General features: G+C 38.0%; 1 protein-coding gene across 2 annotated transcripts; it reads right to left on the bottom strand.

Moving 5' to 3' along the window:
- Window positions 1-1910: 1910 nt before the first annotated feature.
- LOC107581881 (NHS-like protein 2) lies at window positions 1911-7014 on the bottom strand. 2 transcript variants are annotated; one of them, XM_016267557.1, is made up of 4 exons: window positions 6903-7014; window positions 3210-5133; window positions 2979-3117; window positions 1911-2604 (listed from the first exon to the last, which is right to left on the bottom strand). In XM_016267557.1, the coding sequence occupies exons 2-4, from the start codon at window positions 5050-5052 to the stop codon at window positions 2337-2339; spliced, it is 2250 nt and encodes a 749-aa protein (XP_016123043.1). In that variant the 5' UTR covers window positions 5053-5133; window positions 6903-7014; the 3' UTR covers window positions 1911-2336. The 2 variants fall into 2 exon arrangements, with proteins under 2 accessions (XP_016123043.1, XP_016123044.1); XM_016267558.1 differs by having other exon boundaries at window positions 2524-2604; window positions 2979-3133.
- Between the last annotated feature and the right edge of the window lie 7697 nt (window positions 7015-14711).

Raw genomic sequence — 14711 nt, forward strand, 5'->3', positions numbered from 1 at the left:
GGTAGCACTTTTAGCTGTAGCTTAGCATAGATCATTGAATCTGATTAGACCTTTGCATCTCTCTCAAAAATGACCAAAGAGTTTCTATATTTTTCCTATTTAAAACTTGACTCTTCTGTAGTTAAATCGTGTACTAAAACCAATGGAAAATTAAAAGTTGTGATTTTCTAGGCCGATATCTCTAGGAACTAGAGCGCCTGAAAATAGTCCCCAGCACGCTCCCTGTGCAAGCAGGTAGTCACGTTGGTTATGTTGACGGAAGTTAGCCTATTTTCAGGCACTGCGGTCTTAGTACACGATGTAACTACAGAAGAGTCAAGTTTTAAATAGGAAAAATATCGAAACTCTTTGGTCATTTTTGAGCGAGATGCTAACGGTCTAATCAGATTCAATGATCTATGCTAAGCTAAGCTAAAAGTGCTACCGCCAGACCCGGAGATCGGCTGAATGGATTCGAAAACGGTAAAACTCAACTGTTTAACTCTAGGGGAGTTGGAAAATGAGCCTATTTTCAAAAATAGTGGAGTGTTCCTTTAAGCCTTATATGGGAAACCGGGCAAAATAGTAATAAAATGAATGTCCACCTGTTCAAATATTTCATTAAAGGCGCGTTTATCTGGTTTATCTGGCTGCTCATTTCAGCATTGTCTGTCAGGATATTTTATTTCATTTTAATTGTTGGAAGACAGGCACATTTTCTTTAACTAGGTATTGAAGCATGAGTTAATGAGTTACTACAGACATGCAATAGAGTTGAGATTTTCCAAAAGCAATTATATCATGCTGCATTCTTACCGCTAGGTGTCAGTAAATGCCCAAGATAATTGCCATATCAGAAAGTGCAATATAAACAAACACTACTGACAGCACCGTCAACAACATCAAGCTGATATTTTTTAAAATGCTGGTTGATGTATGTATTGTAATATGGGAATTATAGCTTGCGTGCTACATGCAATGACAAATGTATAGTTTGTGAAATTCATATAAAATAACCAAAACGTCATGAGAAATGTTACCAGGACTGCTGACATGGAAACTTGAAGCAATAACAGAGGATCCACCCTGAATAAAAAACAAAAAAGCACAGAAGACAGAAACACGACCCAGGACATAGACAGAGAGATAGAGAGATAGATGGATAAAATGGATAGACCTGCCTAAGTATCAGACCATGTTAGTCTGTAAATCCACAGTATAAGTAGGATACAGATCCCAGGAGTGACCGTCTGTATCCAGAACAATAAAATCTATTAAGGTAGCTCCAGAATCATTAGTGCGGATCCTCTGACCGAATCCTTGGAATATCATATTTCCAATGTTGCTAGCCGGGCTGCAGAGTCTCAAACATTCTGCAGAGCATTTGCCATAAATATGATGGACGTGTAAATAATGGCAAAAAGAGGAGACACCTGTGTGAGAAGGTGGTGGTAATTTGACTATTGAGATTAGATTAACATTTTTAATATTGGTATTTTCATAACAGTTTGCAAGAAAGAGACACAAACATGATGTGCAATATTTTTTGTATATTTAAAGCAGTTGCTCACGTGTTCTGGGTGTTTTTCCTGTTTTGTTTTGTTTTTGCCGCACTGTAATTGGGTGCGTGAATCAGCAATGCAACCTGAAGATTATATTAATTCGTAAGGAATTATTCCTTGTTATGTCTGGCAGCACTTCCTCACACATCCCACATATTTAACGGTACTTTAATATGACGAGATACATGATAGATACACTTCCTGTTTGAGATCACAGCTTAAACTATGCAATACTAAATATGCATTTCTGTAAACATTAAAAAAACCTGAAATGCATGCAAAGGGTGAATATACCGTAGAATGTTCTGAGAAACAAAAATATTCGAGAGTTACTTCTGAAAAGCAATTTAATATACTGAACATGTGCAAATCTACAGCAGAACATCTTTAAAACAGTCATTGATATACAATAGTCTTCCTTATGGAAGGCAGGGAGTCCAAACACAACAAATTATTTATGTTCTAATATTCAGTAACATAGTGACTAGAACTGTAACATTTTCTCAGGATAGCGTCTCAACTCTTAAAACATTTATATTTACATTAACACATAAAGCTATATTTGAATTTACAAATGTGAATCATTCTGTTATCATTCACAACAACATACGTGTTTCAGGAAGATATATGTACGTTTTAACTTCTTAATGTTCTACTTTAGATCTTATTCAAAACCAAAGCAAATATTTACAAGCCGATTTCTTGATTCTTTTAATATATTATTTCAGAAACTTTAACATGGCATTTGTCACAAACCAATTTAGATATAAAACATGACTGGGAAAAAAATGTGCTTTATGGACCATGTGACTGTACATAGCTATTTTTGCAGTGGGTCATGTTTGCTGCGATGGTAGCCGTGGGCTTGGAGCTTCTGAGGAGCTCTGTGGCTGAGATTCGTTCACTGCAACTACCCTTGGCACTTCTTGTCCTTCTCAGAAAAGCCATAAAGTTGTCATTTTGAGAACTGATTCTGGACGCTCCACTGCCGAGTGTCTGAGTGCTTGGGTCACCCTGCTTGTTTTCAAAGGAGTCTTTACGACCCAGGAGCTTTCTTTTAGACCTGCAAAATGGGAAAACCATATGAGTACAGAATTTAGAAGCCAACTCCAAAACAAGACTGGAGCTGTACTGGAAACAACAGTACACTCTTAAAAATAAAGGTGCTTCACGATGCCATAGAAGAACCTTTTTTGTCTAAATGGTTCCATAGAGAACCTTTAACATCTGAAGAACCTTTCTGTTTCACAAAAGGTTCTTTGTGGCGAAAGAAGCTTCTTCAGATTAGAATAAGGTAAGAAAGAGATGGTTCTTTAAAGAACCGTTGACTGAATGGTTCTTTGTGGAACCAAAAATGGTCCTTCTATGGCATCACTGTGAAGAACATTTTAAGCACCTTTATATTTAAGGGTGTATTTTGTAGCAGTGCTAATTAACCTGTGAATTATGGTGAACAGGTCCTCCGTTGTTTGAGATTTGGACTTGTAAAGAAACACATCGTCTTCCTCTCCTACCAGTTGTAGAGGTCCAAGGTCGGGCGTTCGGTCCCTCTTCTCTACATCGTAAGTTGGCTGATCTGTTGACGTTAAGAACTGGATATGATGAGCATTGGTATATAGCAGTTTCACAAACTGAAAGACAAAATTCAGTCCATTACAGTTCTCTTACCTGGTGCATTTGAGTGCTGTTGCTCAATGACCATAGGGTAAGATGGAATGACGCCATATAGGGTAACATGATACTGACTTGCAGAGATCGGAGACTTCGGAGACTTGAGTTTACTTGGAGACAAGGAATCGTCTGGGCTTTTCTGAGCAGCTGAGTTATAATAAAGTGAATTGTCCACAGCTGGTGTCTTCGTCAGAGGCGGTGGGGGAGCTCTTCGCTTCTTATGAAGTTCATACTGGTTAGAGCAGGTGGTTGTGCTGAAGGGGAGCACATTTGGATTCAGTGGCTGATGGGACTCTCTCATTGGCTGTGGAGAATGTCCTTCCCAAAAGTAGCAGTCCTTCTGCTGCTTCAGATGATGTGCTTGCTCAGTACTTTGAGATGGTACAGTCACTGTGGGTGTGGGTTTTACTTTGTTAATCATTGCGTAAATATCTTCCGGTCTCTCACTGGGTTTGACTGTTACCGGTTCTGGATCAGAAGCTGTTCCAAAACATGGCTGAACCATGGCATTGGGTGGCCACTTATTTCTCTGGGGCTTGGGAGCCACTGGAGGTTTGGCTTTTTGGTGGTTTGTAGGGCTTAAAGAGATCTCCTCCTCGATAACGTCCGCTGTAGTCTCCTGCGCATTCTCAAGATCGGAGCTGCTAACCGAGCGTAAACGCACATTGTTCAAATCCTCCTGAGTAACCACTGGCATGATCAACAAACTGTTACTCATCCTTTGCTTGGGTCTGGTGGCTTCGGTGCTGTCCGAGTAGCGGCGGTTTGCTTTTGGCTGAACCACGGAAGGCTCTGTATCAGGAGTGTGCTGCTGAAGTTCAGGAAGCTGAAGAGATAGCCTTGCATTGCGGTTTCTCGCCCTTTGGCCAGGAATAACACTGGAAGGCTTATGGCGCATTCTGCCGCCCAGCTGAGAAGGTCCTGAGGACAGGACTGATTGAGTGGGTGTTTCGCATTGGCTTGCATAGCCACTCGATGGAGAGTTCGACCCGAAGCGTTTGGAAGGAGAAGAGATGGAAGGCTGGGAGGGCGAGGAGTGGGAAGAAGACGGGGATGTGTTTATTTCATAATTACCAGGGGTACCTTCGTTTATTGTAGTTGCCATGGATGGGCCCAAGCCCGACTTGCATGGTTCGCTGGATCGAAGCTCATTTAGTGCTTGGTGACTAGAGACAGACGTCTTCAGTGCCTTGCCAGGTGCTTCAGCTGTTGGTTTCTTGCTCTTACCAACTTCTTGCTTTGAGGTTGGAATGAGATCTGGCAATATCATGATGTTTTGGGCATCTTTTTTCAGAGGAAGTCCCTGTAATTTGTGTTCTGAATAATTCTCCGCCATGAGCCTTTGCAGTGACACTGTTCGCACAGGTGGAGCCGGTTTCCTTTTGGCCTTCTTGAGAACAATGCTCCGAGATCTAGATCGCGGCACGGCATCCGGGAGTCGATCTCCCCTCCTGGTGGAGGTGCTGTCGCTGCCGCTGTCCTCTGAGCTGCTGCTGGGATATGAAAGTGCATAGCTTTCGCACCGGCGCCGGGCCACAGCAGGGTTGGAGTTGACAGTGGTGGAAAGTGACAAGGAGCGTCTGTGGAGCTCTATGTTACTGGTTGGTCGACTCCTACGCTCTTTCTTCACACAATCTTTATCTCGTCTTATCACAGCAGTGGAGTTAGTGGGTGATGCCTGGCTCGGCTCCTCTGGATCCTGGAACTGTGGAGGGGGTTTGATCACGTCAGGTGCCATCAGGAAGGAGTTCACGCTATCATCCCACTCGGATGAAAAGGTGGAAACGTTCGGGCCACACCAGCCGCCTTGGGCAGAACAAACCAAGGATGTGTTTTCCATCTTCGATTTTAATTCAGCACTTTCCAATGAATCTGTTACAGAGATATTCCATTAGCTCCTTCAAGCTTGAAAATACACAACCTGGGGCGACAGAAAGAATAATTCATTGCAGGGCTGTGATGCTTTACAATAAAAGCAAATACTAAATCTCTTTTCCACTCATGGGTGGCATCACTGTCCAAATGCTTTAAACAGAGTGGACTAAAAAGTGTGGAATCTTGGTCTTTGTTTGGCACATGAGTGGGTGTTTGCCATGGCAACAGTTACCTGTTAATCCATATAAAGTCAGAAAGCAGACTCAAGAGAAATCTCAGCTGTATTTCCACATGCGTTTATCGCGATTGGCGATGGACAATGAGACGCATGATTGCTTTGATGAAGTTACTGTATACCAAAGGTAGTACAACAGCTAACGTTTCTGTATAATACATACTGCAGGGAGCCATCATGTTATTTTATTGAAGAGTAGGGACAATTAATGCTCAGATGAGAGTTACAAGGCCGAAACAGGCTGGGGTCACACTTTATTTTAAGGTTCAATTCTCACTATTAACAAACCAATAACTAGGTAAAAGTAGTTGTTATGTTTAGGTATGGGGTAGGATTAGGGATGTAGAATATGGTCATGCAGAATATGTGCTTATAAACAACCAATATGTTAATAATAGGCATGCTAATAAGCAACTAGTTAATAGTGATAATTGGTCCCTATACTAAAGTCTTACCCAGGCTGGCCTTGACGATTATTGTAAATAAAAGAAAAGAAAATCTATGGTTTGCCAGTCTTGGAAATAAAAATGGGCATTTAAAGTTGTGATTTTGTCATTTCCATTTCCCCCTCAATCTCGTGCAGCCTAAGAGGCCTTGGGCAAAAATAATATACTCATTATTAATATAATATTAATTGAGTGATGATCACATTACACCTCTTTGCTGGAAAAATAACAAAACCAGAATGATCGCACAGAATATTCGCACTCTTCTCATACCTTTCAAAAGAAAATGACAAGATTATTGAAAACTGAAGTCCATTTATCTATTTAAAAATCCTTAAAGTGTCTCAGACAGCCAAACGCACCACCATTTATGTGAATGCATTCATTGTATTCACTTAAAACAGAGTCAGGCCATTACTAACTATATTTAAAAATGCAAGGACATCTTTAAAATGTTGCAGATGCAGTATGTCTAAGAGAAGAAATAAAAGGGAAGGAATAGAAAATACAAAGACTGAATCTAAAATTGAAGCTATTCCACCCTACATTTGATGGTTTTGCAATTAAACGAGACCTGTAGAGTGTCCCAAGCTTCTTGCTGAGAAGGACGCCATCAACCTGATGCTCGCTCTGAAAATGATACCAAATGTTTACACCTGCTTTTCTATTGCTCAAACCTCGACAACCTGTCGCTCTGTGTTTATAATCAGTGGTATCACTGACCAGTGGTCGACATGAAAGTTGTCACGAGCGCTGTTACCAAAGGAATCTTCAAATCTTCAGGAATTCAGATCAACAAAACACTGAAAAAAAGCACACATCTTGCTCCTCACATGCTCCTGCGTGTGCACTGTGACGTTGCTGCTATATGTATGTTTTGTAACCATACTGATGTGCATGACACCCATGACAGGTTGAAATAACTAGGCAAAATACAAGGCTAAATGAACCCATTTAAGAAACATGACCAAAGTCAGAGGTCACTTTGCCAAAATACACAATATTGCTGCAGAGGACAAACGTCACAGACAAAGGCATGGAATCAACAAACCTTTAAATGCTGTAATGCACATTTCCCAGATCTCTGAGGATGGTCAAAGCCAATCGTCCTCAAAATAGCCCCCTTCGTCTTACCTTTCATTCGCTCTGGAGACCAAGCCGTGCCGTGTGATGCTGTTCCCACTCTATTGCTGTCTCTCTCTAGCTCGCTGCTCTGGCTCAACGCATTCACATGCTGTTACCATGACGATAGGAAGTGGGCTGCTTGCTTCCTCTCCGAGTTCAAGTTCGTTGAATGCTGAGAGAGAGAGAGAGAGAGGGAGAGAGAGAGAGAGAGAGAGACATTATATAAACACCAAATCCTCAGAGACACTGGAAAATTCACTGTGCTGCTTGTTAAAAACAGCTACATGCCCAGCCATAAGTCAGAATCCACGATGGCAGCAGATTCTCATCTAAAATGAAATTTCATTAAAATCCACTGTAACCTATATTATATTATCGATCATACTACACCTGTATGGATGGGCAATTACTCTGATTATCACATGGGGTGCATTAACGTAGAAACAGTGATCTCATAGTTGATATTAAGAATAATGTTATGTAACATTGAGTCTAAGCAAACGAATATAAAATCCACTGTAACCTATATTATATTATCGATCATACTACACCTGTATGGATTGGCAATTACTCTGATTATCACATGGGGTGCATTAACGTAGAAACAGTGATCTCATAGTTGATATTAGGAATAATGTTATGTAACATTTAGTCTAAGCAAATGAATAGGACCAATGCAGCAATTGTTTCGATAAAACAGATTGTCCTCACTTTGTGCAGCATTGCAGTATGGTATGAAAACAACTCAAAAAGATCGCAGTCACAGTGATGCTTCTCATGCATATCACTGCAGGTGTAGTTCTCACAACTGAGCGAGTGAGATTTGAAGTCAGATCCACCCATTTTCAGGAACACGGCGAAACAGGCATTTACCATTGTTCTGCATTTTCCACATTTCAACAACAGAGGTGGTGTGAGTGCATGTTTGAAGAGGTGTGAAATATATAATCATTCAGTATTACACAACTCAGTTGCATAACAAGCCCGTTTGATCGTAAAACTTCATGTGGTAATACTCAGCGTAGCCTTGCACTTAACAGCATGAGTGAGCTCTGACCAGGAGTGCTTGAAGATGTTTTACTATTAGTACGGAGGGTCAAACGGGGTGATGTATAATCATAGATGGTAACGGTTGCTGTAATCACAGATGCCTCATCCAATTTGATTTATATAATCATGTAAGGAGATCCAAGAAAATAATTCACATACAGCTGATTGAACTACAAGGTTAGTTCTTAAGTGTTGACTGATGAGGTATTTTCTGTGCAGCCCATCCTAAGACTGAGATGGTCAGTTTGTGCCTGATGGAGAAGTCCATCATAAGGCTGAGATGTAAGCGATTCTCTAGCTGTCTGGCTGGAAGCCGCAGCAGTTCATCCTAGTGAAGTCTGTCGTGAAAGGTGCAAACATTGATTGTTGGAACCCCTCGTTAGATGCTCGGCACAGGTTGCAGTTTGAATCTTCGGCCAGTAAAGCATAGCAGAGGGCAGTGTTGGGGAAGGTTACTTTTAAAAGTAATGCATTCAAATCTTGTGTTATTTCATAAAAAAGTAACTAATTGTGTTACTTAGTTACTTTTTATGGTTGGTAATACATTACAATATTGCGTTACTCCATAAAAAGTAACTAATTACTTAACTTAGTTACTTATGGAAAGTAATGCATTACAATATTGCATTATTCCATAAAAAGTAACTAATTGCTTTACTTAGTTACTTTTTATGGAAAGTAATGCATTACAATATTGCGTTACTCCATAAAAAGTAACTAATTGCTTTACTTAGTTACTTATGGAAAGTAATGCATTACAATATTGCATTATTCCATAAAAAGTAACTAATTGCTTTACTTAGTTACTTTTTTTGGAAAGCAATGCATTACAATATTGCGTTACTCCATAAAAAAAACTAATTGTGTTAGTTACTTTTTATGATTGGTAATGCATTACAATATTGAGTTACTCCATAAAAAGTAACTAATTGCTTTACTTAGTTACTTTTTTTGGAAAGCAATGCATTACAATATTGCGTTACTCCATAAAAAGTAATTAATTGCTTTACTTAGTTACTTTTTTTGGAAAGTAATGCATTACAATATTGCATTATTCCATAAAAAGTAACTAATTGCTTTACTTAGTTACTTTTTATGGAAAGTAATGCATTACAATATTGCGTTACTCCATAAAAAAACTAATTGTGTTAGTCCTTTTTTGCATATTAGTATGTTTGAATTGGATCATCAAAGGTCAGCAGCAAAGACACTGGTTAATAAACAGTGGCAGGACATCAGACTGGACAGAGTATATCCGGCAGGGATAAGTTAAGCATTGCAGCTACACTGAAATGGTGCCTTGCATCAAGAGACTAGTTGATAAAGCATGAATGTTCAATGTTTTTTTTTTTCAGTAGTTCAGTTTCAGTGCATGTCCTCAGTCATGGGTGCTGTTCCATAGTTGACATCATTCTTCTAAAAACTGTCACCAAAGCCACAAACAAAACAAGAGACACTCCCTTCAAATAGAGGAAGCAGATTTGCTCAAGTGCACAGTGACAGGAAACACAAAGCTTGGTTTCTAGATTGCATAAATATGGGGTGAACTAATGGCCAAAATCAAGAAAGCATCTGGGGAGGATCTGAAACCACAAAATATAAGGACTACACCCAAGAGCAGCAGCTTCATTATTCAGAGTGAGTTTGTTTAGCTAACACTAAAGGAATACAACCTGAATGATTTTCAGATGATCTTTGCTAATTAATACATTTCAGTTAAGATAAAAAGCAAGAGAAAAGTGAAATAAGTAAGATAAAAATAAAATATTTTGACCTCAAGACCCACTCGCTTCAAAAAAGGACACTGCAAAAACTGTAATTTAAGGGACATCAAGGCAATATCGAGCAAATTCAAACATAGGGTGCACAAACAATTTGTGTGAGATTATAATATGCTTTCCCTTAATGTATAAAATATCCCATATCATCATGGGATGTGACATATGCCCTAAACTGAATGACTGCTACATCTGCGTGATTATAAAATAAAGTAAGAGAGATGCCGATGAAATATTTCAACTGAAAATGGTATATTTTTTTTTGTACAGTGTAAATCAGGATCACAAGAAAACTAGAGTGATAACCAAAATAAAAGGCTTGGTCTCGTAGGGCTTTTGTAGCCTGATGCTTGACTGCATGTTTTTAGTTTTTGTTGCCATGATACCAAAGTGTTATTATTGTGGTTGTTAGGGTGTTAGAAGTGTTTTTGATGGTTTGAGTGCTTACTAGTCAAAGTCAAACGTCAGCTTCCAAGTGTCTAGAAAATTCTGCTCCCCTACGATGGGACACGCTAAAACAAGTCTGTTTTAAAACTATTTGGATTAATATTAAGTGTACTCACATATGACTTAAAATACTGCTAGATTAGTTACTGAATCAATAACTGGGACACATTTGGTATCTATTTGTTTTGTGATAAAACTGGAACAGGTAGTGGTTCACGGAAGAGCCAGAGAGATGCCAGTTTTCAGATTTTCAAGGGAACATTTTCACACAAAAATGAACATTTTCTGACCCTCAGGCCATCCAAAATGTAGATTTGTTTCTTCATCAGAACCGATTTGGAGAAATGTAGCATTGCATCACTTGCTCAGCAATGGATGCTCTGCAGTGAATGGGTGCCGTCAGAATGAGAGTCCAAACAGCTGATAAAAACATCACAATAAGCCACAAGTAATCCACACCACTCCAGTCCATCAGTTAACGTCTTGTGAAGCCAAAATCTGCGTGTTTGTAAGAAACAAATCTATCATAAAGACATTTTAACTTTAAACAGTTGTCCTCTCACATCAAAATCCACCCACATATTTGTTTTTGAACTGTTTTCACTTGTAAACAGTGCTTGCATATTATTCTCCTGATTCAGATCAGATGATTTTTTCACTGGAGAAAGCATGGATTATGGATATTTTTGGATCAGTGTGAAGTTAAAACATTTTTATGATAGATTTGTTTCTTACAAACACAGCGTTTGTCTTCTCCAGATGTTCACTGATGGACTGGAGTGGTGTAGATTACTTGTGGATTATTGTGATGTTTTTATCAGCTCTCATTCTGACGGCACCCATTCACTGCTTATAGGATCCATTGGTGAGCAAGTGATGCAATGCTACATTTCTCCAAATCTGATGAAGAAACAAACTCATCCACATCTTGGATGGTCTGAGGGTGAGTTGATTTTCAGGAAATGTTCATTTTTGAGTGAACTGTTCCTTTAAAAAAAAGACTGAAATGGGGAAGATTCAGGCTGAAATATCTGAGACTGTAAGATTACTTAAATTGTGGTTTTCTTGAAGTAAGACAAGAGAGAGTGATTCATCCGCCCGTGGGAAATACATGACAGATCAAACTAAACTATAAGCATATACATCAGAGAGAGATATATATATATATATATATATATATATAAACTCAGTGACTAAAAGACAAACATTATTTTTTACGTGGGCGCCTTGAATTGTAGGATATTCTCAGCTGGATTCATTCTGCTCCCAATTTCCTCTTTGTGATGTGTGAAATCTATTAATATCTATAAAAGGAATACTAAAAATATTCATTTGATACCTCAAATGAATGGCTGAAATGATTGAGCTGAAATTTCAATATTTAATGACAAATTTGACGATGTAGATAAAGTGTGAAACAAGGCTGAAATGTATCAGTCAGTGTGTAGTTTTCTTTTAAAACAATTTAATGACTTACTGTATAATGCAACCAGCCAAAACAATAACAAAGGCGTTCTAACCCTTTGTACCAGGAGAAGTGCCTTGGACTTTTTCTAATGTTTAGTGTAAAGCATCTTTGCCTTCAAGGTCTACATGTTCATGGTAATCAAAGTCATATCTTCTTGAAAAAGTCTGTTGATTGTGCCGTTTTCTACTGTTTGGACTACAGGAATGCTTTGGTATTGTAATTGACTGCTCATGACGTTTAGAAATATTTAATATATCATTGAAGATGAATTCATCCTAAATGTTGCTGACCAATAAAAAGAAGCCATAGGATCACATTTGCATCATCAGACAGCCTGGTTAGAGTTGAATGTGACTCTGCTGCCATCTGGCATCAACTCCATTAACTACAATCAGCACCATGGCCAGCACCAGCCCATGAAAGCGTTTGACGAAGCATCTATTATTTTAAATATCATTTCAGTATTAATAAATATAATGTATTGGCCTGCCTTATGCGGAGAAGCTTTCAGAGTTTTGTCTAATCAGTTATTATACAAAAAAATTAAAAAGAAAGTGAGCTAATGTTCTATGGAAAGATTCGGTAGTAGTTCCAGTATCTAATGTTTATACAATGGTGTGATCATTCTTTATTCAATATTAATGTTCAAAACAGATGTCCACTGATTGCCATGTTTTCCCTAGACAAAATATATATTTAAATATAAGCTGTAAACAGTGAAGCTGTTGTAAATGTGGATGTATTTTCTTGGACTGGCTACAGCATTTTTAAATGCTTTTTAAAAATATATTTATATTTTCCAAATATTGTGACAAAAAAGGGGCCAAAAGTTATGTGGGTAGAAAATATATTCATATAAATATATTTTTAAACATTTTGGTAAATTAGATTTTTTGGCCATTTTTAATACATATTTTGAAATATATAAAAAAAAATATTTGGCCACATGGGGATATTTGAGGAAGTGCTGATGAGAAAAAGCTCTTCATTGCATGTTGCACACTTTGTATTCGTAATATGGATGTCTTGTTTTACTGAATTTGTGTTAACTTTTCGTTTGGAAAGAGTAAATTGGGTAATGTTGTCAAAGTGAGCAATAAGATAGTGGGGGATCTTGACTAATATGACGCATGTGACAAGATAGTTAGCCAAGAAGACTAGTTAGTCCTTTCAGATACTAGTCCACTGAGTTCCTCAGCGTAAAAACCAATAGATATAACTCTTTATTCCTCTAGTGATTACAGTTAAACCGTTGAAATAGGCTACAGTACAGATGCAGATAGATTATTCCTTATGTTTCATACTGAAAAATGAAATGTACCCTATTTGTGACCCTGGAGCACAAAAGCAGTGTTAAGTCGCTGGGGTATATTTGTAGCAATAGCCAAAAGTACATTGTATGGGTCAAAATTATACATTTTTCTTTTATGCCAAAAATCATTAGGATAGTAAAGATCATGCTCCTTGAAGATATTTTGTAAATTTCCTACCGTAAATATATCAAAACTTCATTTTTTGATTAGTAATGTGCATTGCTAAGAACTTCATTTGGACAACTTTAAAGATGATTTAGATTTTTTTTGCACCGTCAGATTTTCAAATAGTTGTATCTCGGCCAAATATTGTCCTATCATAACAAACCATACATCAACGGATCTAAAAAAATAAAAAATTAAAATAAAATAACCATGGTTTTATTGTAGTAAAAGTGTTGTAACCATGTTCTTTTGGCGTATTGATTACCATTTGTATAACCACATTTTTACTACAAATACCATGGTTAAACTATGGTTGGTCTAGCAAAACCATGGTTAATTTGCGGTTACCATGGTTTAACTACAGTAGCCATGGTTTCTTGGTTTTATTTGTAGTAAAACATGGTTATTTTTCGTAAGGGCCTATATGGCTGGTTTTGTGGTCCAGGGTCACATTTAAAGCCACAGCAGTTACATTTAATTCCATTTCAATTCTACTTTCACATTTTAATTACAATTCTGTTTGCAGCTACATATAATGCTAGTTTCTGGTTTCGTCGCGTCGCGTCGCGTTCGATGGGTGTTGTTGTGATTGTGAAAGCAAGGGCTGTGCTGTATTTCTGTACACGTGCTCTGAATCATAGCGCAGACAGAGCCCTTGACGTCAGCCGTGCGAGTCATCTCAGCGACCAATCAGATGCGACCAAGCAGGCGCCGCTGTCTGTGAACTGCCAACGCGTTACGAGCGGAATGACAAGCCAAGGCTGAACGCTGCCCAGGTAAGAAACCTTGATGCCAATAAACGGAGGAGGGGAAAAAAACATTAAAAGGGCAAACAAATAAAAATAAAAACAACAGACGCAAGGCTATTCCTTTTCACCTACGTTTTAATTTTTATCCCAAAAAGATGCGCTTGGCATGGGATGCTTTCCTGAGCCTCATCTATTCTTCATCTTCACTTGATGGAAGAGGGATGGAGGAACAAGCTCGGTCTGTGGTTGGTACCTGTCTTTGTTTGTCAAATATTTCACAATGAGATTTTCACTTTAGTTAAGAGGCTCGATTATCACCTCAGTAGAGGTAGAAATGACTGAATGAAGTATAGCTCCTCATTTTCCATGCAGCAGAGGGCTAAAAATGGAATTTGTCTAAAAATAGCTCCCTCCTCTTTTCAGTATGCTATGAACTATCTTAACAGATCTGTGATGGATGTTGAAATCCGGTTTGCTTTTGTTGTGTAGCCTGGTATATTTTTGGTGATTTTTAAGTCACATTTATTTGCATAGCACTTTAAATAATATAGATTTTTTTTACATTAATAAACAGATAAATAACAGTGTTAATGTTATAATATTAATCGATTATGAAACCAAATCAATTACATCTATAAAACAGCTCTATAGAGGACAATAGTGCCAATATTCAGCTTTAGTGTCAGTATTCAAGTCAGTTCAATGTTGATTGGATTCAGTTCAATAACATTTAGTATCATTATTAAGCTCAATTTTAATTTAAATGTATCTATCTATCTATCTATCTATCTATCTATCTATCTATCTATCTATCTATCTATCTATCTATCTATCTATCTATCTATCTA

Source organism: Sinocyclocheilus grahami, unplaced genomic scaffold (genome assembly GCF_001515645.1).
Source record: "Sinocyclocheilus grahami isolate Dianchi unplaced genomic scaffold, SAMN03320097.WGS_v1.1 scaffold39.1, whole genome shotgun sequence".
Classification (NCBI taxonomy): Eukaryota; Metazoa; Chordata; class Actinopteri; order Cypriniformes; family Cyprinidae; genus Sinocyclocheilus; species Sinocyclocheilus grahami.

Coding starts and splice junctions, on each gene's coding strand:
- LOC107581881 (XM_016267557.1), bottom strand. CDS start 5,052: ATGGAAAACACATCCTTGGTTTGTTCTGCCCAAGGCGGCTGGTGTGGC. Junction 3,118..3,209: donor ACAGCACTCAAATGCACCAG/GTAAGAGAACTG, acceptor TAACGTCAACAG/ATCAGCCAACTTACGATGTA. Junction 2,605..2,978: donor CTGTTCACCATAATTCACAG/GTTAATTAGCAC, acceptor CCCATTTTGCAG/GTCTAAAAGAAAGCTCCTGG.